The sequence below is a fragment of the Falco biarmicus genome, chromosome 1 (assembly GCF_023638135.1).
Source record: "Falco biarmicus isolate bFalBia1 chromosome 1, bFalBia1.pri, whole genome shotgun sequence".
Classification (NCBI taxonomy): Eukaryota; Metazoa; Chordata; class Aves; order Falconiformes; family Falconidae; genus Falco; species Falco biarmicus.
Window position 1 is genome coordinate 32,356,456 of NC_079288.1, and position 26,456 is coordinate 32,382,911.

The following is a 26,456-nucleotide window of genomic DNA, read 5'->3' on the forward strand; positions in this document are numbered from 1 at the left end:
GACCAAGGCGGGAGGCTCAGTGAGTATTGGTAAGAGTGCTCTGTGTTGGCTGGGAATGACCCCTGTGGCGTAGTGGATCAGTGCTCTTGGACTCACAGATAAATGCATCACAAGTGTGCAGAGCTCTTTCTTGTCCAGGCAGTTTTATTTTTAACTATCACCCAGTGTTATTCTATCCCTCTGCTTTCAGGTTGATGATCCAGCAGGAGCACTCAAAGAGCTAGAAACCTATCTGGGTTTTCCTTTGAAAGGGTTTGTTCCATATACTTGTTCAGTGAGACTGGGTGCAGAAATTCCAAAAGACCATCTGCAAAAGTACCTTGAAAATGTTCTTGGTGACCATGCAACAGGTATTGCAGTGCTTTTTGCTCTTCAGTAGGCAAGCTTACATATTCTGGAGCCATTGGCTCTTTCCATCATACAACAGGTGCATTGAAGAATAATATTAATGAAAGGCTCCTAATTTCCAAGCGAATGGGACAGCCATTCACATTTCAGTGATCTGATGCTGTTTCCAGAAATGGGAAACAACATTTTAGGACTTCCTCATTTGGGAGGGGTTGAGCACAAGTTGCCAAAGAAATACCAGGAATATTCGTGGCCTGTGAGGCATCTGTGAGCTACTGCCATGCTCCCCAGGGATTTGGGACACTAGAGCAAGGTGTAGGTCCCTGATTGCTGCAAGTGGCATTTCAGACCCAGGCACAGGAAGGGGAAGTAAAACCTCAAGAAGTGGTGAGAAATAATCCCAGCTCGTGCTTCTGTCTGCTGACCTTCTGCTCTCAACTCTTCAGGCCCACTAGTGTTACGGCAGTTTGGCCACAGACAGTCCACCCGGACCTATTCTGTCAAGTTTGGAGGTTGCTTGCTGGTGCTGAAGAAGGAGCCCTCTGACAGCCTGCATCCCTCAGGCCCTGCTGTCAGAAGGGAGTACAGGTGAGAAGGCAGCTGTGCTCCTCATGCCAGCTCAGCGGGGAGGACATGTAGGAGATCCCAAACAACCCCATCCTAGGGAGAGTAGGGAGAGTGCTCTATTTCAACCCTGGCTTTTCTGTTCCACATCACACATCTGCCTCCCACGTTGTCCTTCCCTGTGTTTTGCACAGCTCGATATCCTGATCTGTGGTTTGTCCGTTTGCTACAGCTAGCATGAGCAGTCCTGGATTAAGAGGCAAGGCTGTGCTACCGCCCTGCAGCTGGCGGTGAGCGTGCAGTTAGGACCATGCCTGTGAAAAGCAACCTCCCCACTCCTGCACTGTGATCCTTCCAATCCATGGAAGTACACCACAGCTCTCCCAGCACACGCTGGGAGATGCAGGATCGTACTGTCACGTCTGGCACCTTAGGTGGGAGAGAGGTTGCAGCACAACACTGCAGCTGTGCAGTGAGGAGCCCCGTGCTGAAGGGCTCGTGCTGCAAACCAGTTTGTGGTGCTGGAGATCGCTGCCTCAGCAGTGAAACAGCAGGGCACTTGCAGTTGTGATCTCCCTTTGGTTTTCCAGGGTGTATTGGATAGGTCTTGGGACTCTGGGCCATATGAAGATTTTGCTGTGCTTCTTTCACCTACCCCCAACCATATTATCTTAGTGTTTTTAAAACTGAGCACAGGGCTCCAATGTTGTGTGTGTGCCTAGCAGCAATGCAGTTCTAGTGTTGATTCCCTAATACCTTTCTGTGCTGACATGGCTCTCTGACTCACCCTGGCAGGGTACTGAAGGCACTCTCTGAGGCTGGTGTTCCTGTTCCCACTGTACTTGCCCTCTGCGAGGACAGAAGGTAATCTTGTCCCTCAGCTTTCGCTCTGTGCTTGACGACTTCAGCCAGATTCCTGCAAAGATGAGGAGAGGAGAGAAAAGGAGCCAGACCTCACAAAGTGCACTGATCTAATTAGTGTTTGCCCAGTCTCACGCTAGAGGAGCCTCTAGAAGTTCAAAGGACAGTAACACTGTTATTTGGCTTGGTTTAGATGTGTCCTATTTTAGCAATTAATCACAATGCTGTCTTCCTTTGAAAAGCAGCTATAAAACAATGTTGTAGGGCTTCCAGCTGATTTAGGATGCTCAGGTTTCCAATAAGGACTTGATTTTTCTCACTGCCAGACCTCACGCTCGCCACGAGAGCTACAGCCATGATAGCAGCAAATCTGCAGCCACGACACCCTGTGTAGCCTGCAGTCAGCACAGCTCCGCTCAGATCTCTGCTGGCTGTGGTAATGAAGTCTCTGCACTGCAGTTAAATCTGTGTCCACTGCTCGTGGTGTTCAATTGCAGTCTGACAGCCTGGCTCCAGAGCCCACTGCAGGGGAGGCAGGGAGACAGTTGGTGCTGTACCCTGGCCCCAAGCTCAGCTTCTTGGGGCTGGAGGGACCAGGACTAACCATGCTACAGCTGTGTGCCACCACCTGGCATCCTGCGCTGGGCTTGAGCCCAGGCTGCAGTGTGAGTGCTCAGGTGCTGTTGAGGCTGCTCTTCACCTTGCCATGCTGTGAGGCCTGGAGGGCATGTTCAAAATGCAGGTGAGACTTGAGGAGTGGTAGGTAGCAGGATTAACTTCAGGCCCACTGGTTTCACCTTGCTTCCCCAGCACCCTGGGCACACCTTTCTACCTGATGGAGCACTGTGCTGGCCGCGTCTACAGCGATGTCTCCCTCCCTGAGCTGCAGCCGAGCCAGAGGAGAGCTATTTATGCTGCCATGAGTCAAGTCCTCTCCAAGATCCACAGCGCAGACCTCAGAGCAGCTGAGCTGGAGGACCTTGGGGAGCACAGTAAGAGAAGGCTATGTATCCTCTATCACTGTTTTCTTCTGTGTGTCAGCATTTCAAGGGATAGGCTCAGATATGGGACTTGGGCCAAAGCTGGGGGGCAGTTGGGAAAGTAAAGATGCGCAGCAAAGTGTCCGAATCCACAGGTGTGGTGGGAAGGTGTGGAGAGCTGGTTTAGATCCTCCAGGTCTGTGTTTCCTCTTAGTAGTCCCCAGAGCTTCCTGCCATGAGGAAGAGTTGTACTCTGGGTGCAGGAGTTACTTGTTTGCTGCCATCTCTGACCAAACTTCCTCCAGTCTCTCTGCAGAGCTATCTCAGCTTCTTGGAGTTGGTGAACTTACATTTTTGTCCAAGGTCTGATTATTTCCACCAGAATATCAAATCCAGTGCCCAGTTAAGAATATATGAGACCCCTGGAAATCACAATGAAACTCTTGGAGCTTATTTCAGAGTGCTGGACTGAGATCTGCCTGGCTGTTTGACTTTTTCTGCATGCATCTTTTATGCATCCCTTTTGAAGCCTCTTTGTGCCAGTCAGTCCCTTTCCCTGAGAGCCTTTGTTTCTCTGTTACAGGTAATTACATTCAGTGGCAAGTTGAGACCTGGACAAAGCAGTATCGAGCTGTGGAAACTCACGTTATCCCAGCAATGGAGAGACTGATTGAGTGGCTGCCTCTGCATTTTCCTGAATCTCAGAAGACAACAGTTGTGCATGGTGATTTCAGGTACTGCTTGGCTGACAGCACTGCCCTGGAGCACATCCCAGGCAGCAGAGAGGGAGAGAGAGTGTAAAGCAATATGCAGACTCCAAAGAGGTGCTGAGTTGAGCTGGCACAGCAGCTCCAGAGCACTCTGAAAGCTGGGCTCTGGGTCAAGTTCAGCATTGCTCAGGTAACAAGATCTAGAGAGCCACAAGCCCTTCACATCTATCATGAGAAACATATCCCAAGAGCTCTGGCTGGTGCTGTCTTGCACCCAGAGCTCTAGTGTTTTCCTCAGTGTTTGTCTGCTTACTGATCTGTGGCCGTTTAAAGCAGTGTCCATAGGAGAGTGGAGAAACTAGGGGCAGGAACTGGAAGCCTGGCCTCCTGATGTCTAGTTCTAATCTTGCTGCCTCGTTGGTGGTTCAGAGTTTCTTTGCCCAGCAGCTGCAAGCACTGTTCTAACACTGGGGGGTCATCAACTGTTTCTGGAATCCTAGAACTCGGTCCTGGTGCATCTTACTAATGATAATTTGGTGCTGAAAGAGTTTGGGTGGCTGGTGAGATGCTGCAGGACATATGGGAAAACCTGCCAGTGTTACAGGAGAAGTCAGGCAGGAGCGTGGTGGCTGGGGACAGAGGTGAGGGATGCTGAGAGCTACTTCTGTGCTGTCAGACCCTGGCTGCCAGGGCTGCGAGGCTCCTTGCAGGCGTGTGCCAGTTCTGGGCCAAGGCTCCTTCCGGCAAGGTTGAGTGCACACAGTTCCAGTGTGAATGGAGGCTGGTGAGCTCTCTGCAACCTGGCAGGATGGCTGCCCTCTGTTTCCTCCTCAGTAGGCTGCTGCCCTCTCCTGGGGCTCAAACTGATGAAGGCTGTACTATGCATAATCTACAGAAAGTAACAGTCCAGGGCCTGGCGTTACTGTGTGCCTTTGAAATGACCAGAAGATCTCTCTGGATGGTGACTTGCCTGCTTCACTTTTTAGTTAGCCTGTCCTGTAACATCTGTTAATGAGCTGAGGCTCTGAATAACTTGGTTTCATTCTTGAAAGTACAGTTCAGTTCATCAGTAATGAGGGAGTTCACTACTGAGTCACCTTCATCCACCCTGACCTATGCTTGCAGAAATTAGTTTTTCACTTGTGCAGCCTCCCAAAGGACTCAGCAGTTTTTGAAGAGAGTGAAGAGCACTGGAAAGCACCTACTGCTGCTGAGCGTTGGGATTTTTTTTCCCCCCTCTTAAGACTTTTCTGATCTCTTTTTCCCTCTGATACAGGATGGACAACCTGGTCTTTCATCCAGACAGGCCAGAAGTCCTTGCTGTCCTTGGCTGGAAGCTTTCAACTCTAGGAGATCCCATCTCTGATTTGGCGAATAGCTGTATGGCCTACTTCCTGCCACCTCACTTTAATGCACTGAGAGGTACAGAGAAGGGCAAGGTCACATTTGACACAGAGAGAGAGGAACCAGAGTTCAGAAACAGATTGGCTTCTGCCTAGAGAGCTCAGCTGACAGTTGGGCTCATTGCAGCTGGAAAGAGCTGTGGGCTTTGTACCGTATTCCCTGCTCTGCCCTTTCTCCCCTCCACGAAGAACCCTCCATCCTGGGAAACATCTTTCTGCACGTGCGTAAGCTCTGTGCCGTGGTCACCCCACCCCCAGTTTGCCTCATATCTGCCACCTGTTTGGCAGATACTCTGCCACACACTCCCTGTCCTCGCTGGTGCACGTGGAGCTCTGTTAGCAGCCATGTCAGGGATGGCCCCAGAGGGGAGTGCCCTGCTTCACAGCTTGCAAAACTGCCTTTAAAAGTTAGTTTTGATTATTTTCCCTCTCATTTTAGCTGTGAAGCTGGGGAACTCTTTTGGGTGCGAAAGCTGTGAACCAGGCCAGCCCAGAAGGGGATGTCCACAAAGTTATACACTTGTTATAAAGAAAAATATAGTTAAACCAAGAGGAAAATGGTTCCATCACTAGGAGGGAGATCACTTTCGAGGGAGACTGCTTTCGCAGTCTAACCCTACTGAAGAAACTGCCCTGTATGCATTTCACCTACGTGGGCTGGTGCCAAACCAGTATGGAAACAGTATGGCAGCAGTGCAGGTGTCTCTGCTGCTCCACAGCTACGTGGCTCTGCCACAAGCCTCACTACAGCCCTAGAAAGCTCTGAGCTCCTCACTATCTGCTGACTCACTGTTGCCTCTTCACATCTTCCAGGCTTGAGGAAGCGTGATTTGGGGCACCTGGGAGTCCCCACGGCAGAGGAGTATTCCCAGATGTACTGTGGCCACATGGGAGTGGAACACCCTGAGAACTGGAATTTCTACATGGCCTTTGCCTTTTTCCGACTGGCTGCAACGCTGCAGGGACTCTACAAACACTCTCTGGCAGGTGAGGAACACAGCCACGCCAGCTCTGTGCTGCACAGGTCACAGAGCACAGACACACGAGCACCGCTGTGGGAACAGCCCTCACACTGAACCGGGAGAGGTCGCACCGGCAGCACGTGCTGCAGGGTTTGGGTGCTCCTGGCTGTGAATCCTGAGAGCTCTGAAATTCCAGGTGCTACAGCAGTGTGGCACATCTGGAAGTCCTGGGCTTTCAGCATAGAGTTCTAATGGGAAATAAGGGCTCAAAATGAGAGATCTTGTTTCACCTCTGTGTTTGGAGATGAGTGACCTGGAAGGAGTCATCCAAGCGAGTTATTGCTGCATGTGGTCAAGAGGGATGGGAACAGTGTCCTGTAAGGCACAGAGCTCCCCCCCTGCTCCAGCAGAGGCTCTGGAGGGTGTGAGGCTGCTATAGCCTCTCAGACAGGCTGTATTGTGTCAGGTTGTGTCCTGCAAACAGAAAAAAGGGCCAAAGGCTTTTCTCCAGCAGCTGCTTTTTGCTGGATGTGAGGTCTGGTCTGTTCCTGTTTGCTGTTTGTGCTGATCACAGGTTGCTGTGTGATCTTATTTCTTTCATGGGAGAACTGAGCAGAGGCCAGAGTTCAAAGGTTGGAGCCATATCCTACAGGTTGAGCTCTCAGACCTTCGAACTAAGCACCGGCCTTTGCTGGGAGACTCAGAAGCAGAGAGGTGGTGTGAACTCTCAGTGGTGTTTATCTGCATACATCAAGTCTGTCTTGAGAGTCTTTATCAGATAAAACTGAGATGTTGTTTTCATATTCCTTGTGGCTCCCTGAGTCCTGCTGGGCTGGCCCAGACAAGGGCACACAGCGCTGTTTGGGATGTGACTATGTAACGTGGGCTCTCTCAAACAAGTGTGTCCTGTTCTTCCCTTGTCCCCAGGGAGACTAGCCCCAGGTGAAAGCAGCCCAGAGGATGCAGAGTTCGTGGCTGACCTGGCTTGGGAGTTCGCCATAAAGGAAGGATTCCGTGTGTTTGACAGCCTCCCCACCACAAAGCTTCTCTCACGACGTTACAGTACCTGGGCCAGGCAAGGGCCGTTCCTCAGCAGGAGCTATGGAACCTGCCTGTGTCCTGGGGCTCTGGCTGTGCCCAAAGTCCCCCCAGTCACTCCCCCCAGCAACCAGCTGGGGATGGCCTAGGGTCTTTACTGCAAGCTGGAAAACATCATGGGCATCCAGTGGGGTTCTCTGATTTCCCAGTCTGAATGGACTCTACATCCTCTGGTAGAACTGAAGGTTGTTTTGCTGCATCTGCATCAGGGCGGGGGGTCGTGGCATGCCTCTGAGTGCCCTTGCTTTCCTGATCACATCAGATATTTGGCATTCATAGAGTCTGGTGGCTTGGAGAAAGAGGGCTGGGTTCCCATTACCCGCTACATGAGAGTAGCAGAGTTTATATTCTGGGCTACAGCAGTTTCAGAAGCTGGCACACCCAAGATGAGCACATTAATGCCAGCCCAGCTGTAATCACTGGTGCCACTCCACCAAGGTCCTGCCATCAATGTTAATAAGGTCCCCAGAGCTTGGCTGGGCTTGGGCTTTTCCACACCTGCCAGTCCAGCGCTTGCTCGTTCCCTTCCCCTGTCAGGGGGAAGCGTTGCTGCTGCTACCTGGGAAAGGCTAAGTTAAATCTCTTTGTAAGAGTCCCTACCAGTGCTTCCTTGGGAGGTCACTCATGCAGGGCAGGGAGCTGCTCACATCTCCACAGCTTCATTTCCTCCTTGTGGTCTCTTATCCTCCTCTCCCTGGCAAGGGCTGTCCCTGCCAGCAGCTGCCTGCCCAGTAATAAGCCAGCAGCGATCAGCAGTGCAGGCTCTGGCATGCCACTTGGACTTTGGCCTTGCCACTGTCCTGGGCTCTCCTGTGCAGAGCAGATGCTGCTGCAGGCCTGAACTCTCAAAATGAAGGGACACTGGTCATTCCCAGTATGGTGGTGAGGAAGCAGAAACCAGCTACCAAAGTGACTTGCCCATGGTCATGTGGTGGATCAGTGGCAGAGGTGGGAGTAGCAGCAGCTCTCAAACTGTAGAGTTTTAATTCCACATCTCCTTCTGCCAGTGCAAGTCATGTCAATACGCAGGTATCAGGACATGCGAGTCCCCTGGCCAGGCTCTGCAAACTGTCTGGTTTCTCTGTGCTTCCTACTTCCCAGTGCTGCTGGTGGCCAGTGTGGCTCAGTGAGCTCCTGGCTCTGGGCTGGCTGGTGTTGCAACAGGTTTGCTGGGAGTGGTGTCATAAGTAATCATTCAGAAGGCTGTATCATGAAAGCAAACATCACTGTCCTTGGGTTGCTAATGAGATTATATTCTTAATGTATTCTAGTGACATTATCTAATTCTAGCTGGTTATTTAGCTGCCTTTTAGCTGCCAAAAAAAACCAAAAAAGACTATCCCACCTGTTGTTCAGCCCTTCAGAAGCATTTCCTTGTGCTTCAGCAGAAACCAGGAAACCCCAGTATTTCAGGGTGCTTAGCAGCTGACCTGCTGAGGGGTGGAAAGGGAGGGGAAGCAGCAGCTCTGGGGCATTTGGAAATGTTGAGATGTTCAGATCTTCTTGCACTTGTTCAAAACACTCATCTTCAGAGCTGGGAGAGAGCTGTCAAGTCTCCACACATCAGAACTGCCACGCACTCTCTACTCCATGCCTTGGGGTTGTGTTGGGGACACTGCTCCTTGTCTGGGGGACCAGAGAGCCCCCTCATCCCTGCCATCTCCCTGTCCATCCCACTGCTTTTTGCTTTGGCATTGTCCTTAAACTGTCAGCCTTTGCTGTGGAAGCATGTTGTGAAAGCTGGGGGAGAAGTCTTGCTGCATGCAGCAGTCTTTCTGCAGTCTAATGCATTGGAGCGATAAACAGCCGAGTGATCCTGGCCTGGAACCATCACAGCACTCGTAAGCTGGGCGAAGGGGAAGGGCAAGCCTGCCTTGTGCCAGCTGGCCCGGCACGGTAGAGGTTCCTCCCAGTGGGCCTGGGAGCGAGATGCCCTTGGCTGAGGCATTCTTGGCTAAACAGGGCAGCATCTGAGCTGATCCTGCCACATTCCGTGCAGGGAGCCAGCACACTGGTCCTGAAGGTTGCCAGTCCCCGCAGTTCTCTGGAGACATCCTCTCCAGAAAAGCAGAGGAACAGGCTCAGTTTCTCTTTCAGTGTGAGCATAAGCGTGTCTGTCAAAGCGCTGGGCACACAGCTGCACCCCAGCATCCAGGGAGAATCCAGGACCGGCTGTTGGACAGGCCAGCACCGGCACCGGTGTAGGAAGATGAATGTGTCTCATCCTCTTCCATCAGGCAGAGTGCCAGGACCAAAGCAGTGGCTCTGACAATGTGCAGGCCATGGATCAGGATAGCCAGGTACACACGTACCTAACACTTGACCCTTCTCTGGCCCAAACAGAGCAACACTCCCCTTCTGGGGTGTCTTCCACACCAGGAACAAGGCGCTGCAGTCTGGGGCCCGTGAGCACAAGGGGTGATTTATCCTGCCTGTTGTGGGATCCCAGGTGAGGCCACTTCCCCAGCACTGCATTCCCCAGGGCATTTGGAATGGGCTAGGCCATTTGCTGCCACCCTTCCCTGGTCCTGCAGCTCCCTGCTTGCCCTACGTGGGCTCTGACCTCGGTCTGGCACAGGTCTCTGCAGCAGAGCATCCCAGCAGTGCAGACCCCAGCCTGGGGCTTCGCTCGGACCTGAGCTCCGTGTCTGTCTGAAGGTCCCGCGTGGTTCCCAGGACAGGTGCTCTCCAAACCAGAGCTGAGCTGCTAGCTGCAGCACTGGGGAGCCTCGGACATGAGGCACGGGAGAGGTCGTGCTAACGGCAGCATGGGAGCCACTGAATTTCAGTGGTGTCTGCTGTTATCTGGGCTCGGTGCCTTTATTGCCAGGCTCAGTAGGTATGGAGCAAAATCCATCCTTGGATCATGAGGCTGCAGGCAGCGGGGGAGGGTTGGTTGGGGATGACCAGGCTGGGGGTGCAAGACTTGGGTTTGGGAATAAGGAGAATGGAGTGGGGTGTCTCTCCTCCTTCAGCACACCTCCTCCAGCAACCTGCAGACACTAGAAGAGACCTTGGTGGTAGGGGGAACTGAATCAGGTCCTCAGGGGCTCTGGATCTGGGGCAGACTGGAGCTGAGGCAGTGCCTGGCCCCTGGAGCTGGGAGGACTCCGTGGTCCTGTGACTGGAGTGGATCTCTCTGGGTTTCTTTGGGGACCACAGCAGAGGCAGACTGGATCAGTGGGGGCTTTCAGTGCTTCACAGAGGGCAGGAGCAAGGGGAGAACTGTGGGAACAATCATGGTAATTCCTGGGCTTTTTATGTATAGTCTAGTATTAATTCAATATTAAAGTGATGGGCACACAGCCCACTTTCACAAGGTCACATCCATCTGCCCAGGGTCACCACCACTTCCCTGCTCTCAAGGGCACTGTGGGGGCTGCGGAGGAGCCCAGGGCGGCCATGCTGGCTGTAAGGAAGCCTGGTAACCGGAGCTTGTGTTTTCCACAGGCTCCAGGGTGAAACTCTGCTGCGGAGGAGGGAGGGGAGCGGGAGCCTGGCGCTGAGCCTGTCTTTGCTCAGAGTTGGAGTGATTTCTCGGCAGTCATCTGACCCTTGCGCCTCCCATCAGCGTCTATTGCAGGCGGGCCAGAGTTGGCTCTGGTTCTGCCATGAAGGTATTTTCCCCATTGCACCTGGATTTAGTGCTGCTGGGTTTGTCTGCTAAGCCCCAGGGAAGGGAATGGTCCTGCTCAAGAGGAGCAAGAGCGTTAGCACAAGGCTAATTGATGCTCATTGTCATGGGTTGTCCATCCAGGTACCAGCAGAAGACACACAGAGGACAGTGCATGGGTTGCAGGGCTTGGCTGGAGCTCGGCTCCGAGATGTGCCCTGGGGAGACACGGTCTGACTCTCCCTCTGGGGGAGACTGTGCACAGGCACAGCTCTACAGGGAGAACAGGTCTTTCTGGCATCTCCCAAAAGTGCTTGAAAGCACGCAGGTCTGTAATAGGAAGGAGAACATGTTGGAACAAGTGTTACCTCCTAAAGGGCAGCCCAGGAGCCACTGGTGACAAAGGGGAGTCAGTCACCCTTCAGGGGCTATGGGTGGCCCAGGATGAGAGGCTGGGATGCAGCACAAGAGGATTTCTCAGCTGATCTAGGAAACACGCAGCCTAATCCGAGTCCTGCTGGGTAACCTTGGGCAGTCGTTTTGCCTCTCTGGGCTTGGTGGCTCCTCCTGGCCGAACAGGGCTGATATCCCCCTCCCTGAGTGAAATGCCTGCAGAGCTACCGCCGTGCTGCCACCGAGACCTTCAGCCACCTGGGGTTTCCAGGACAGCGGGTTAAACTATTTTTGATTTAACATATTCCAATTTTTCTAGCCCCTTTAATAAACAAGAGCCATCCACCCACGGTTACCCTTCACAGACTCCTCACTTAAAGGAGCCAAAGAGGCACTGTCAGATACAAGGTAATTACCACAGATTTATGTTAAAAACTCTATTTTTTTTTTAGGCTGTGGCTTCCTTAGTGATGACGAGGATAACCAGAGAGCATCTCTGTGTGCCCTGTGTGCGAATTGGCACTTAGGCACACTGAAGTTGTGTGTGAAGATGATGAAGGCACCTTAAGCGAAGAAGCAGAAAAGGCCTTTTGTTGTTGGGAGCAATTTTACAAAGCCTCTTGTTTGCAAGCGCTGAGTATTCCTGCTGTGAGAGCGCTTTGCTGGCTTTGTTCCGCTTCCCCTCCACACCTGCAGTTTCCTTTTCAGATCCCCATGGGTGTGCTAACAGCAGCATGTCCAGGTAACGGGGTCCCCGACCGCCCCCGCAAAACTAACCAGCGCCACAGAGATGTTTCTGGTTCCCCCTGGCCTTTCTCCTTGTTGCCTGCACCAAGTTCCCTGGGCCCGGACAGGGACAGGGACAGGGACAAGGACAGGGGCAGTCACTGCCGGCACTGGACACTGGTGAGACATCCCCGGTGCACCAGACCAAGCCGTGCCAATGTGGTTGGAACTGAGCTGGACTGAACCAACCCGAATGGGGCTAAGCTGAGCTGTGCCACACTGACGTGAACGGGACCCTGGCTGAACCGAGCTGAGCCAAACCGTGCTGCTTGAACCCAGGCACGCCAAGCCTGTTGGGCTTGGGCTGTGCTGATGCAGACAGAAGTGAGCCTAGCTGTGCCAGACTGAGCCGAGCTGATACTAGCCATGCCGACTGAGCTGAGCTGAGCCAAGCCGTGCCAGACTGAGCCAAGCTGTGCCAGACCGAGCAGAGCTGAGCCTAGCCACGCTGGATTGAGCCGAGCCGTGCTGGACCGAGCTGAGCCCAGCTGTGCCAGACTGAACTGAGCTGAGCCTAGCTGTGCCAGACCAAGCCGACCCCAGCCGTACCAGACCAAGCTGAGCTGACCCTAGCCATGCTGGACCAAACCGAGCCTAGCTGTGCCAGACCAAACCGAGCCTAGCCATGCCAGCCTGAGCCGAGCCCAGCTGTGCTAGACTGAGCCAAACCGTGCCTAGCTTTGCTGGGCCGAGCCAAGCCCAGCTGTGCTGGACCGAGCCAAGCCTAGCCGTGCTGGACCAAGCCCAGCTGAGCCTAGCTGTGCCGGACCGAGCTAAGCTGAGCCTAGCTGTGCCGGACCAAGCCAAGCACAACTGTGCTGGACTGAGCTGAGCCCAGCTGTGTTGGACCAAGCCCAGCTGAGCTGTGCCGGACCAAGCTGAGCCCAGCTGTGCCAGACCAAGCTGAGCTGAGCTGTGCAGGACCAAGCCCAGCTGAGCCTAGCTGTGCTGGACCAAGCTGAGCCCAGCTGTGCCAGATCGAGCCAAGACGAGCCTAGCTGTGCCGGACCGAGCTGAGGTGAGCCGAGTCGTGCCGTGCCAGACCGAGCCGAGCCCGGCCGAGCCGGACCGAGGCCAGGCGGTGCGGTGCGGAGCGGGGCGGTGCCTAGCCGGGTAGGGCCGCCCCCCTGCCCCGCCGCCCCGCAGCAGCGCACCATGTTGCGGACGGCCGTTCGCTGCTCCCGGCTCTGGCGCGGCCCGGTTCGGCTCGGTGCGCCGTTCTCGGCCGCCGCCTCCCCCATCCCGGCGCCCAACACGGCGCCCGACATCGCCTGCAACAAGGTGGGGCCGGGCCGGGGGGCGCTGGGGCCGCGGGCCTTGCGTGGAGGGATCCTTGCGGGAAACGGTCCCCGCGGGCGCCGCAGCTGGCGGTCGGGCTTCGTCCCGCCGTTGTTGCAGCGGAGCGGGGGGGACGAGGCGAGGGGGGAGGGGGGGGCAGGGGCCCTGGCGGGTGACACGCCGCGCTGGGGCTGGCGCGCTGGGAAGCCCCGGGGCAGGTTGCGAGGCCCCGGTGGCGGCTCCCCCTCCCCCCCGCGGCCATGTCACTGCGGCGGCACCGCCGCGCTGGAAAGACAAACGCTCCCTCGCTGGCACCGAAAGGAGCCGGTGGGACGCCGCTGCCGCCGTGCCGTGCCGTGCCGTGCCGGGAGGGGCCGTGGGGAGCCTGAAACGGGTCAAGCCGGGAAGTGCTGGCGCAGCCCTGGCCGGGGTGGGCTGGGTGGGCTGTTCCCGCAGTGTTTCCCCACTGTTGGGTTCCCTGACCCGCTCCAGCCAGGCTTCCAGGGACCCACCGAAGTGGGAGCCCTCGTGCGGTTTGCTGAGCTGTGGGTTGTTTTTTTTTTATTACCTGAAGGCTGTGATTTTGGTTGTGTTTGTTTTGTTGCATTTAGGCTAAAATACGCCCTTTTGTATGGGTGTAGTTTTGGAGCCTGCCCAAGCTGAGTCCCTGGTAATCCCAGCCTGCTAAGGCGCCGTGAAAACTACTAATGCTCTTACCGTTGTCACCTTGATGAGGCTCTAAGGCCGAACCCTGCTCTGCTCCTTTCATTGCAGATTTTCATAAATAACGAATGGCATGATGCAGTCAGTAAGAAAACCTTCCCTTCCATCAATCCAGCAACGGGAGAAGTTATCTGCCAGGTTGCTGAGGGCGATAAGGTAAAAGTTCTCTTGGTGACCGGGTACGTAGGGGTTGCAAGAGGAAGGCATAGTCATCTCTCACCTAGGCTGCTCAGCCGAGCGCCGTGTTGGCAGTAGTAAGTGCCTGACATATGCAAACACCATGTCGAGTGCTGCTTGTGTTCTTACTTGGCTACTGCATTTAACAAAAACCTCTGGCTTTACCTCTTAGTGGTGCAGGCTGGCACTGGGAAGGGCAGAGAGGAATAGTTGTGGTGTGCAAGGGAGCCCAAACTGGGAGGCTGGGGAGCAGCTGGGGTGCAGTTTGCTGGGGCAGGCAGCGATGAAGGCGGACGGCTTTGTGGTCTCGTGGCTGCTGTGCTGGCAGTGTGACCCAGTCATGGTAGCAGAGGAGAGGAAAGGTGATGGTGGGGAGCAGTGTCACGCAATCATCTCGTGCTTTCTGCAAGGCCCTGCTAGGAGTCTGTGGCAGAGCAATTTTGAGCTCTTTCTACAATCTGGAAACTTGTTTCTGTTCCCCAAAGGAGGGATGAGTGTTTGCTTGTTCACGGGAGACTGGCTTGTTCTGGTAAGGCCCTTCCCAGCAAGCCAGGACACAGAACAACTAGAAACCACTTAATGCCCTGACAGGGAAAATGATGGATTAGAGATCTCTTATCAAGGTAAAAACTCCTTTAGACTATGCTGGTGAAATAAAACCCTGAATGAGTGTCAAAAGCACACTTCTAGAGCTTTTTCCGTGCCTTGTTTTAGGATGAAAATATTAAAGCAGCATGTGACTTTCTGGAAATGAGTTGGCAACACTTGCGCTGCGCGTAGCTAACATAACAGAAGAATGTAAGTGCAGGCAGAGGTGGGGACGGCACAGCTGTTGTGCCCGGCTGTTTCACTGCTGCTTCTGCTGTGCAGTGCTGCTCCGGTTGCTGCTCATGGGGCAAGTGGCTCAGGGGCTGCAGCCCATGCGCTCCCCTGCTCCAGGACCGATGAGTGTCTCGTAGTGAGGCAGCTGTCAAGGTTGCACCTTCTTGCCTCCAAAAAAGCTGGTGCTTGTCATCTGGCTGGAGGCTGTTTTCTCCTGGAGATGAAGCAGGGCTTCAGGTGTATTTTGAGCAAGCGAGTCAGGGCTGGTTACTCCTTTCTCACCTTCTTGCCTGTGCTCCTCTGCAGGCAGATGTGGACAAGGCCATTAAGGCAGCCAAAGCAGCTTTCCAGCTGGGCTCGCCTTGGAGGAGGATGGATGCTTCTCATCGGGGAAAGCTGCTGAATCGTCTTGCTGACCTGATCGAGAGGGACCGGGCTTACCTGGCGGTGCGTATCATGCTTGGTGGCTGAGCTCTCTGCTGCGACCCCTAAGCATGGGGAGAGAGGCAGAGACGGGTGGTTTGTGCCCATCGGGTGCGATGGGGGCTTTAGCCACAGCTAAAACTGTGAGAGAGCCACAAGGATGGAAAAACAGTTCTGGGCAGCTGAAAGCAAAAAGGCCACCAGGCAGAATAGATCCAACCTGCAAACCAAGAATCTAATCTAAATTTATACAGGGGACGTTCCCCACCTGGCTCTTCAGGCAGTCTCATTGTCTTTTGTAGGCACTGGAAACTCTGGATAATGGCAAACCCTACTCAGTCGCCTACCTGGTGGATTTGGACATGGTCATCAAATGTCTGAGGTAGGTGTGGAGGCTATAGCGACAGTGCAGTGATCGTTCATGCTCCATGCTTGTGCTCAGCTGGCCCGTGGTAGCTGAACCTCTGCACATGCAGAGACCAGATGCCTCCCGCTTCAGATGCAGTGGGTGACAGGGCTGGATCTGACTTACTGGTTTAATTTGGCCCATAAGCAGGGTATCAGACACCCTGTTTTCCTCTATTTTATTTTTTGCTAGGAATAAGGCTGTAATTCCTGTGACTTTCCAAAGGATTTTTGTTACATAGATGTTTCTCTGTTGCTATATATGGGACTTGCACTGGTGGAGGTAATCTTGTGTTACAGCACAAGCATGACAGAATTTATGTTATGCAAAGTGCTGGCAAAGGTGAGAGAGAGAGATGATTATATTTTCTGTCCATTCTTAAAATGACCTGTTTGGGAAATACTTGTGTTGGTATGTGTTTTATGAAGTGAGTGAAGAAGGGAGGAAAGCAAATAGCTGGAGGAAGTCTCTCTTATTTTCTGTCAGCAGGAGAGTTGTTATTTTAAATTCAGTAACCAAAATCTTACTGTTGCTAGATACTATGCCGGCTGGTCAGATAAATTCCATGGCAAAACCATCCCGATAGATGGAGACTTCTTCTGTTATACAAGACATGAGCCAGTGGGAGTCTGTGGTCAGATAATTCCGGTGAGTAAAACTTACCAGTAGTTCTGCAGCATTTTAAGAATTAAGTGTTACAATGAACAGTTGTCTTAAAATGAGAGTTACTGTCTGTTGCTAACCGCTGTTTCCTTCCAGTGGTAAAGAAAGTTATGCTTTCATCCGCTGGGAGGGCTGTTAGTGTGCTCTGGCGGCATAGAACAACCTATTGAGTTCATGGGCTCTGAGTAAGGTTTGCTTTGTATCTGCTGATTAAAAAAAAAAAAAAAAAGTCCTACTAAGGGGGTTAATTTTTTTATCTGGCTCAGAACCACAGTTAGGTTTAAACTACAGCCTTGCATTACAATCAAATTCTGTGTGATGAAGAAATAGCCAGCATGCAAAATTCAGCTTTATGTAAGTGTTCTTGTTTTGGTAACTGGTAGCAAGCGTAGCGAGGTGGTTTGTCTACAGCAAAGCTCCTCTTTATAGGAGTAGCCAGGTTCTGGTTGTTGCATACTCTATTTGCATGGTTTTTGTATTTGCATTGAGCAAGAACTGAACGTAAACGCCTCACCAGTCTTGTGTGCAGTGCCCTGTCATTCATTACAAACGGGCTTTCTTTCAAAATGCTTCAAAAGAGCATTTAATGGCTAAACTTACAGTAAAGATTAATTCCAAAAACAGCTGGATTTTTGCAGTGGTACTGAGAGACCTCAGACTTCAGAGTACAGTTTTCCTGGATGAGCAGAATGCAGTGCGTGAGGAGCCAAACACTGAAGAGCAGCTAGGGAAAGATCAAAGTCTGCTTTCAGAGGTGCTGCAGCTGATTAGAATAAAGCTCACTGGTTACGTGCTGATTAATCAGAAACTTTCAAGTTCAGACAAGCAAGTAATTCCTTGTTTTTCAGTGGAACTTCCCGCTGTTGATGCAAGCATGGAAACTTGGGCCTGCCCTGGCTACTGGGAATGTGATTGTGATGAAAGTGGCAGAGCAAACCCCGCTGAGTGCTCTCTACGTAGCTAGTTTGATCAAAGAGGTGAGCAAGAAGGCTGGGTTTCCATCTGCTGCCTTGCTGTCGCTGCTGGAGTGCAGTGTGATACAGCCAAACTGGTGAGCTGTGGAGGGCACATGATGGGAACAGAAAAGGGCTGGCTGATCTGAAGAAAGGCTGGATTGTCTTGGGTATCTTAGCGTTTGATTTAGCAAAAAAACCCCCGTTGTCCTTAGAAGGGCATATGCAGAGGACATAAACATTGATTAGAGGACGCTTTGAGGTTCAGTTAAGTAACAAACTTCAGAAAGCTGACAGAGAGAGCTCCAAACTGTGCTTAGGATGTGGGGTGGGGAAAGGAGTTGTCCCAGTTACTTCAAACTGAACGTTAAAACTAACGTGAAGAGGCCTACTGAAGCGTTACTAACAGATGAGGGTAGGTGAAACCCTTGATTTGCAAAAGGAGTGATGTTGCTCTCTCCTCCTGTGAACCGGCAGGCTGGATTCCCACCAGGTGTGGTAAACATCATCCCTGGCTACGGGCCCACTGCAGGGGCTGCCATCTCTTCCCACATGGACGTAGATAAAGTGGCATTCACCGGCTCCACGGAGGTAAGGGACTACCTTAACCTCTAAGCCCTTGGGGATATAGAGAATATCGCATTGCTCTAGTACCTTTTCTGTGTAAAATACTGGAGGTGCCTTGCCTTCTACACTTAAAAAAATACAGCTGACTTCAGGGTGTGACATTTATTTTTACTTTATGTAAGACTCTTTAGGTGCTGTCATGGTTTAACCCTGGCCAGTGACTAAGCATCATACAGCTGCTCACTCACTCTCCCCACAGTGGGGTGGGGGAGAGGACTGGATGAGTAAAAGTTAGAAAACTCCTGAGTTGAGGTATAGGTAAAGCAAACCAAGGAATTCAGTCACTGCTTTCCATGGGCAGGCAGGGCTCCATCATGCATAATGGTTACTCAGGAAGACAAACGCCATCACTCTGAACCTTCCCCCCTTCGTTCTTCTTCCCCCAGCTTATATACTCAGCACGATGTCATATGGTATGGAATATCCCTTTGGCTAGCTGGGGTCACCTGTCCTGGCTGTGTCCCCTCCCAGTTGCCCATGCCTCTCCAGCCCTCTCACAGGCAGGGCCTGAGAAGCTGAAAAGGCATTGATTTAATATAAACACTACCGAGCAACAACCAAAAATATCAGTGTTCTGTCAACACTGTTCTCATGCCAAATCCAAAACATGTCACTGTACTAGCTACTAAGAAGAAAATTAACTCTGTCTCAGCTGAAACCAGGACAGCATCCACCCCTTACTCCATACCATTTACGTCGTGCCACACTTTCCAATACAACCTCATTAACCACCACCACTCTTCTCATCCTTTGGTGTAATACACAGATATCATTCCCCTTGTCTGTGGGCCGCCCCTGTAAAAATATCTACCAAATGTCCACAAAATGTACATTCAGTTAATTTAGTCTGTGACTTTGGGCTCCGTCTGTTATTGTGGTGTCGTGGTTTAACCCCAGCCAGCAATTAACTGCCACGCAGCCGCTTGCTCACTCCCTCCTCACCCAGGGGGAGGGGGAGGAGAATTGGAAAAGAATGTAACAGTTTCACAATTGAGATAAAATAAAAACAAAAGAACAATAATAACAATAACAGTTATAATGAGAAAGAGGGAGAAGGCAAGAGGAATGAAATCCAAAGGGAAGGGAGGGTGATGCACAAGACAGCTGCTCACCACCTGCTGACCCGTGCCCAGCCAGTCCCCGAGCAACAATCAGCAGTGGGCCACTCCAGCCCTCTCGCTGGCGAGCCTGGCAAAAAGTCCCTGACCCTCTGTGTTCCCACACCAAATCCAAAACAGCACTGCACTAGCTACCCAGAAGAAAATTAACCCTATCCCAGCCGAAACCAGGACAGGCGATCACTTGAGAGGAGAGGTTGTGTGGTGTTTGAGGTTACAGGGCACCAAAGCCAGCTCAGGTCAGGTTGCTGCTGCACTTGTACTGCTTCTTGTAAGGCTTGTCCTCCATTAGTTCAGATGGTTCCTGTTATAGTAACTCTTATAACATGCAACTCAAATCATGGGTTACGACAATTTAAAGGTATATCCATTACAGTTTCCTCTCCTGGTCCCTTTGGACCAGCCTGTAGGGTTTAACGTTGCAGTGAACTCCTCCCTTTGCTTCTGCTCCAGCTTGGACTTATCCACAGGCTGCAGCCCTTTAGAGTGATACCTGCTCCAAGTGGAGCCTCAGCTACGAGCCACAGTCCCTCGAGGGGCGCACCTGCTGCGGCTTAGCCTTACCCACAGCCACAGTCGCTTCAAGGTGCATCTGTTCCAACATGGCCTTATCCACGGGCTGTGACACTGACCTGCTCCAGCGTGGCCTTACCCACAGCCACAGTCCCTTCAGAATTAAATCTGCTCCAGCATGGCTTCATGCGCAGCCACTGATGGTTCAGGCTGTACCTGCTGCAGCATGGGCTTACCCACAGCCACAGATGCTTCGAGGTGTACCTTCTCCAGTGTGGACTTGTCCTTGGGCCACAGTTCCTTCAGGGATAGACCTGCTGCGGCACAGACATAACCATGGCCACAGACAGTTTGAGATGTGCCTGCTCTGGCATGGACTTATTTATGGCCACAGGCACTTTGGGGTGTCCGGCTCCCACATGGACTCATCCACAGGTCACAGCCCCTTTGACCTGAGTTCATACTGGAGTTCCAGTCTGTCCAGTACAGCAGCACAGGAACAGCAGCTATGCCCTGGCAACCTGCCAGCCCCGGCACATCACCATTGCTGTTATCAAAATGTTCCCAGGCACAGCACAGTGAGATGATAAGCAGTACAGCAAGCAGTGAAAGCAAAAAGCAGCCACTAACGAGCACTAGACTCTAATATACAGTAAGGCAAGCAAGCCCCATGGCAAGCACAGAAACCTGCCAGTTAATAGCTAATCAGCAGTACAGGTATAAATTCGAAGTAGCACATTCCAATCAAATCTGTCGTTTTCTCAAACCCTTTGTGCCCCACGTTGGGTGCCAAAAGGGACTGTCATGGTTGAACTTCAGCTGGCGACTAAACACACAGCTGCTCACTCACTCCCCTCATAGTGGAATGGAGGAGAGTGGAAGTTAGAAAACTCATGGGTTGAGATAAAGACAGTAACAGATAAAGCAAAAGCCATGCATGCAAGCAAGCAAAGCAAAACAAAGAATTCATTCACTACTTGCCATGGGCGGGCAGGCAGATGTTCAGCCATCTCCAGGAAAGCAGGGCCTGTAACGGTTACTTGGGAAGACAAACACCATCACTCCTGAACGTCCCCCCTTCCTCCTTCTTCCCCCAGCTTATGTAGTCAGCATGATGTCATATGGTGTGGAATATCCCTTTGGCTAGTTGGGGTCAGCTGTCCTGGATGTGTCCCCTCCCAGTTTACCGTGCCCCTCCAGCCCTCTCGCTGGCAGGGCCTGAAAAATTGAAAAGTCCTTGACTTTATAATATAAACGCAACCAAACCCATCAGTGTTCTGTCAGCACTGTTCTCACACCAAAACACGTTACTGCAGCAGGTACTAAGAAGAAAATTAACTCTATCCCAGCTGAAACCAGGACAGGTGCCTTCTTTTGAATGCTTCCCATTGTTGCCCTTGTGCTGCTTCTTGCTAGAGGTGAAACTCTGGGCAGGCTTCAGTTGTTCCCTTAAAGCCCTGACAGTGAAGGGATTATTATTAAACTGCTGACTGCAATCTAAACCCAGCCACCCTGCCAGGTGTTGCTGTATGTAGGAGTTAATTCCTAATAACCTGTTCTTCTCATGATGCAGGTTGGGCATTTGATCCAGAAGGCTGCAGCAGAGAGTAACTTAAAGAGGGTGACACTGGAGCTTGGAGGAAAGAGTCCAAATATAATCATGTCTGATGCAGACAGTAAGCACCTGCTAGTGTAATATTTGATCTGACCTTTTATGTTGCCTTTCTGCAAGCAGAGCTGCAGGGGAAAGGAAACCTCTACTGCACTGTGTGAGTCTCCAGCTCTGACACCACCCAGCTGTTCTCACCCAGTGAAGGCTCCATGCCTCCTGCTGTAGCTGCCGTGTTTGTGTATCAGCACGTCATCGCTCCCACTTCTTTCCCAGTGCTGTGAACTTCAGTTCTCAACAAATGAGAATCATTTCAGTATCTTCCCTCCAGTTTTTAGTTTCATTTTTGTTTTCATTTCTTTCCCTTTCTCTTTGTGTGTACCATTATTCTATTCTTAGGAAGTTCTTGTTCCCTCATCTCTTGCATATGGTCTAGATTTTTGGTCTTGATGAGCCAACACACGTACTTTTATATGGCAGGCAGGAAGGAAGTTCTTCTAGGTCTAAAATAACTTGTCCTTAATACCTGATAATTTCAAATGAGAACTATAATCTGCCTCAGATCAGATTTTTTTTCTCTAGTATGGGGTGCTTTAATAGACCCTGCTACTAATTAAGTCTGTATGTAACTTCCACCCTACCAAAGCACAGAAAATGCTTGTCAGCTGAAAAGACTTTGTATCGCTGATACTCCAGCAGTCTGCGTGACAGTTGTTCAAAAGAAGTCACTTACTGACTCTGGTTGCTTTTGTTTGCTTATTTGTTTTCCCTCCTCTCCCCAACCTTAGTGGACTGGGCTGTGGATCAAGCCCATTTTGCCCTCTTCTTCAACCAAGGGCAATGCTGCTGTGCTGGCTCCCGAACATATGTCCAGGAAGATATATATCATGAGTTTGTGGAGAGGAGTGTTGAGAAGGCCAAGGCCAGGGTGGTTGGAAACCCATTTGACTTTAAAACTGAACAGGGGCCTCAGGTAAGACCAGGAAATGTCCTGAGCTTTTATCTCATTAAATAGTCCAGATATTGAGTAGATTAGAACGAAAGGTATCCTTCTGTCTCGTGATTCACCTCCTTTGAACTGTGCCCATTATCTCCTTGCTTGTGCATGGAGGGAGAAGTTAATTAACCGTTCTGATGGTTCCAAAACCTCAGCTTGACACTGGCATTTAAAAATTATCATCTCCCTTTGAAGCTGGCTTGGCAGTCTGTTTAAATGAGGAATTGCTAAAGGACAGTCACGTGCACAGCAAGTTGTAGTTGAATCTTTTTTTACCCCCAGTAAAGGCAAAGCTGATCTGTCTGTCCTCATGGCTTTTAGGTAGATGAGGAGCAGTTTAAGAAGATCCTCGGTTACATTAGTGCCGGGAAGCGTGAAGGAGCCAAACTCCTGTGTGGCGGCAACCCCGCTGCAGACAGAGGCTATTTCATCCAGCCAACTGTCTTTGGTGATGTGCAGGACAACATGACGATTGCCAGAGAGGAGGTGAGATCTGCAGCACCTTTCTGTCTGTCAGCTTCTCACTTCATTGTTTTGTCCCTTTTGATGCAAAATACCCACAGGTCTGCGAGCACTGGGTATTCATGAACTGCAGAACTTGACACTTCTTAGAAAGTTACCACATTAAACTTCCCTTCAGATCACATTCTGGGCTCTTCATAATATGGGAAGCGGTACTGTGAATGTGATGTCCCGTGTGACTTCTAGTGTATGTACAGAACAGCATCAACACAGCCTCCCTTGTGATCAATCTACACAGATTTTCACATGCTCTGTTTTGGATTTTGCAGATATTTGGGCCGGTCATGCAGATTCTGAAATTCAAAACAATTGAGGAAGTCATTGAGAGAGCAAATGACTCCAAGTATGGCCTAGCAGCAGCAGTCTTTACAAAGGATCTTGACAAAGCAAACTATGTGTCACAGGGCCTGCGAGCTGGAACAGTTTGGTAAGCCTTGACACTTCCTAAATTGCTGGAAGCTTCCTTGTGTGCCACCGTTAGTCACTATGCTTGCTCTTTGATAGCCTGTCTCTACTTTGGATCCAGTTTTATGTGTCCCTCGCTGAATGTAACATCAGACCTTCGGTTGTAATGCTAACTGTAAAATTCGGGTATTTTAAGCTTCCGTGCTCCCCCTGTGAATTAGTGAATGGAATGAGGGAAGAGAAATCCAGTACTGCAGTCAGCAATGACAGCAGCTGCTGCAGGGCTCTGAGTGCCAGCAGTGAGTAGATCACTGGGCACGTCTGTGCAGTCCTGGTTGCTGCCGTGAGGTTCCTCCGTGTTCTGTGGCCGTGCTGAAGACTATACCAAGGTCAGTCCTTCAGCACCAGTTTACTGTTCTAGCATGAGGTTTTGGAGAGCCAGTATCTCACTACTTTTTTTTTTTTTTTAATGGTACCGAGTAAACAAGTAGGTGCTTTTGATACTTGTCCTCTGAAGGAAGTGTGGGGGTGGCAGCCTGGACACTTGGTCCGGTGATAATGAGAGACATAAATTGATTTCCTGATGTTCTGTTTCCTGGTTGCTGAAGATGAGGTTTCACTATTCATTAGTTCTGTTGGCTGAGAGAACTGTCAAATACGGAAATCCTGCCTAGAAACTCAGTTGTCCCTCTGCTGTAGAGAGCCGAGATGGCCCTTTGTTGCAAAAAGGCTCTTGCACTAAGCAATTCTGAAACCACAGGTGCTTAATTTTTTGGTTCCATTTCAGGATAAACTGCTATGATGTGTTTGGTGCCCAAGCCCCATTTGGTGGCTACAAAGCTTCTGGGAATGGGCGAGAGCTGGGAGAATATGGTCTGGAGGCATATGTAGAGGTGAAAAACGTGAGTATCTCTGTATCCAAGGCCTTCCCAACCCTCTGCTGTAGCTCCAAATTGTATTTGTGCTTGTTGGTATAGCCTGGCCTAAGAGTTGTAGTTCTTCCTTCTAACGCTTGAAGGAAGCTGCACTTCTGAAGTATCTGCAAACACAGCTCCATGTAGCTGTATTTAAAACAGAAAGCTAGCTTCACTTTATACTGCCGAGGAAAACAAGGATATGTGACTTGATAGATTACCTGCACCACTTGGCACTGCTTAGCCCTTTCTCACTGTAAAGAACGCAAGTGTCTGGACTTCTCCGTGAGTTTATTCTGGGGAGGAAAGGAAGAGCATGTGCTGGGGGTGCATGCCTGATGGGTGGAAGGTGCTGCAGGCACTGGCAGATGAACACTGGGCACTCATCACTTAAAAGGGGGAATGTGGGCAGGGGTCACCAGTAATTAATGCCGCTCTCTTGAGTCATACGCCCTTGAGTCCAGGTGTGAGACCAAGGTTCCTGGTGTTAGGCAATCCCATCCCAGCAGGCTGACTAATTTCCTGGAAGAGAAGGCAGAAAGGCTGTCACGCTGTCTGCTTGCAGCTGCAGTGTCTAAAGCGTGATGGAGCTGTTGGACAGAGGTTAGCCCACGGCCTCAGGGTTACAATGCAGTGAAGTGTGTAATGGCTGAGGGCCCCCGGCTTTTGACTAGCAGGGGCTGATATGGTACATGAGCTCCAGATGAGACAAAACAAGTGTGCCTGCTCCCACCTCTCAAAGAGCAGTAGCATCTCTGGGGAGATGCTGTCACCCAACCTTTTAGCTTCCCCCTCTCTTCGAGCCTTCCAGATGGCCAAGGTGATCCCAGTCACTGACCGGGATATACTGTCATCTAGTTCTGGTCTCTTCTGCAGGATGCTGCTACCTCCCAGCCTTCAAGTGAATATAACTGAACGCTGTCTCCAGGAAAATAATAACTTGTAACATTTTTTTTTTTTTTCCCCTGCTAGGTGACAATCAAAGTTCCACAGAAAAACTCTTAATGGACAGCAGCCTCTCCATGTGTTTGGAGACACCTATGCAGCTTCATGAGATACAAAGCAAGGAATCCTGTTCTTAACACCTGTGAGACTTAGGTGGAAAATGTGTAGCTTTGCATTAAAAAATGTTTCTATAGAAGGTACTTGAAGGAGCTTTTGTTAAAAAATGCAACTTGGATTTATCTTTTCGAAATAGCAAATACTGTCAGTTGAATACTAATGCCATGAGTACACAGGTGTACTCTTGTCGTATCTGTATTTGACAGATGTGCTTTTTTTTCAGCAAATCATTTAAATGCCTGTCTGAAGTAGGTTTTATAATTCTTTCTTGGCTTACACAGCTAGCTCTATACTCCTTGTCCTATACACCTAACATATACATTCCTGTTCCATAAGCAGACTCAGCTGTGTAGCAGAGCAGAAGCCACCTCTCAGCGTGAATCTGTGAGGTAAAAGTTTGCTCTCAGCTGCTCCCATATGCTCTCACTGTATCTACTCACAATAAACATTCTCTTTTAGTGAAGTTAACCCTGTCTTTGTTGGAGCAGTTTGTGTCAGTGAGCTATGCAGGAGCTCAAGTGCGTGTATAGTTTGTATTTTCTCCCACACATCTGTTACCCCCTGCCTCAAGCAATTTTTAAGTTGTTCGCCGAGTTTCTCTGCTGCCTGCTTTCTGTGTATTGCCTTAACATTAAAAGAACATCTGATAACTGTCCCCAGCAAAGCAGGCAGAAGCGTTACTAAAAATTGTAACCAGGAAGACTCCAAACCAAATGGTGGTTTAGAAAGCCAGCCAAGCTTTATTGCAGTGCTGGGTGCGTGGGGGATCTTCCCTCATCACACACACCCCCCAAGCTACTTGAGGGTACATAATATATAGGGTACTTGCACATTCATGGTACATTACATTCTCGTTTTTGTTCATGTATAGGACGGGTTACAAGTTTTTTGCTTTTAGTGTGCACTCTCAGACAGCACTACTGAAGGTTTTTACCAACCCTACCTGCTCCCCTGCAGGGGTTTGCCCTCTTTGGGCAAACCTCTGTGTGTGTGTGTGTGTGTGTCACGATTTGCCATTACCACAATTATCTTTGGCCTGCCTTCAACGAATTTTCTGTGGGTTGTAACTCCTTAGCGACTTGTCTCTTGCAGCCAGAACTTTTCTCACTTTGAGGCTTCTCTCTGCACTGTTTACATAATTGTGTTCTTACTCTGTGTTTCCCCAAGGCTGATTCCCTTGATTAGGAGTCCTTTCATCAGTTTTGAGGACTTGAGATGGTGGGTACTGAGGAGGGTCAGTGAGTCACTGAACAACTTGAGAGGGTGGGTCAGCCTGACCTAAACTTCGCCCATATTCTCGCATAAACCCAGAGTTCAGTCACTCAGGAGCTTAGGTGGCAGAAAAGCTGTACCGTACCACAGCAACAAGGCCTCGGGGCTGGGGATGAGGGTGACCTGCGCCTCAGGGGCCTGTGTGGCTGCGGCGGGGGGCGCCCCAAGCCTGTAGTCACTACGGTCGCTCGTGCAGTGCGGGGGAGACGCTCCCCTTCGCGAGTGGAGGGTACGAGGCTGAAGGAGGGCCCTCC

The 26,456-nt window shown here is 51.0% G+C and overlaps 2 protein-coding genes across 3 annotated transcripts in view; both read left to right on the forward strand.

The window, feature by feature from the left end:
- The window catches only part of ACAD10 (acyl-CoA dehydrogenase family member 10), a 13,396-nt gene extending 5,163 nt beyond the window's left edge, over positions 1-8,233 (forward strand). The window contains exons 7-14 of one of the 2 annotated variants that reach the window (XM_056350906.1): positions 191-350; positions 795-936; positions 1,708-1,776; positions 2,584-2,765; positions 3,337-3,487; positions 4,740-4,885; positions 5,680-5,853; positions 6,756-8,233. In XM_056350906.1, coding sequence (XP_056206881.1) covers positions 191-350; positions 795-936; positions 1,708-1,776; positions 2,584-2,765; positions 3,337-3,487; positions 4,740-4,885; positions 5,680-5,853; positions 6,756-7,015 — 1,284 coding nt within the window. In that variant the 3' untranslated portion in view covers positions 7,016-8,233. The remainder of the gene's footprint in view (positions 1-190; positions 351-794; positions 937-1,707; positions 1,777-2,583; positions 2,766-3,336; positions 3,488-4,739; positions 4,886-5,679; positions 5,854-6,755) is intronic. The other variant, XM_056350915.1, reaches the window with a different exon arrangement.
- Positions 8,234-12,835: 4,602 nt separating this feature from the next.
- On the forward strand, positions 12,836-25,398 carry ALDH2 (aldehyde dehydrogenase 2 family member). Its single transcript, XM_056350944.1, has 13 exons — positions 12,836-12,999; positions 13,771-13,875; positions 15,025-15,165; positions 15,444-15,523; positions 16,084-16,195; positions 17,059-17,187; positions 17,641-17,754; positions 20,995-21,097; positions 21,819-22,003; positions 22,349-22,513; positions 22,819-22,976; positions 23,742-23,856; positions 24,841-25,398. The coding sequence occupies exons 1-13, from the start codon at positions 12,874-12,876 to the stop codon at positions 24,871-24,873; spliced, it is 1,566 nt and encodes a 521-aa protein (XP_056206919.1). The 5' UTR covers positions 12,836-12,873; the 3' UTR covers positions 24,874-25,398.
- The last annotated feature ends 1,058 nt before the right edge of the window (positions 25,399-26,456 follow it).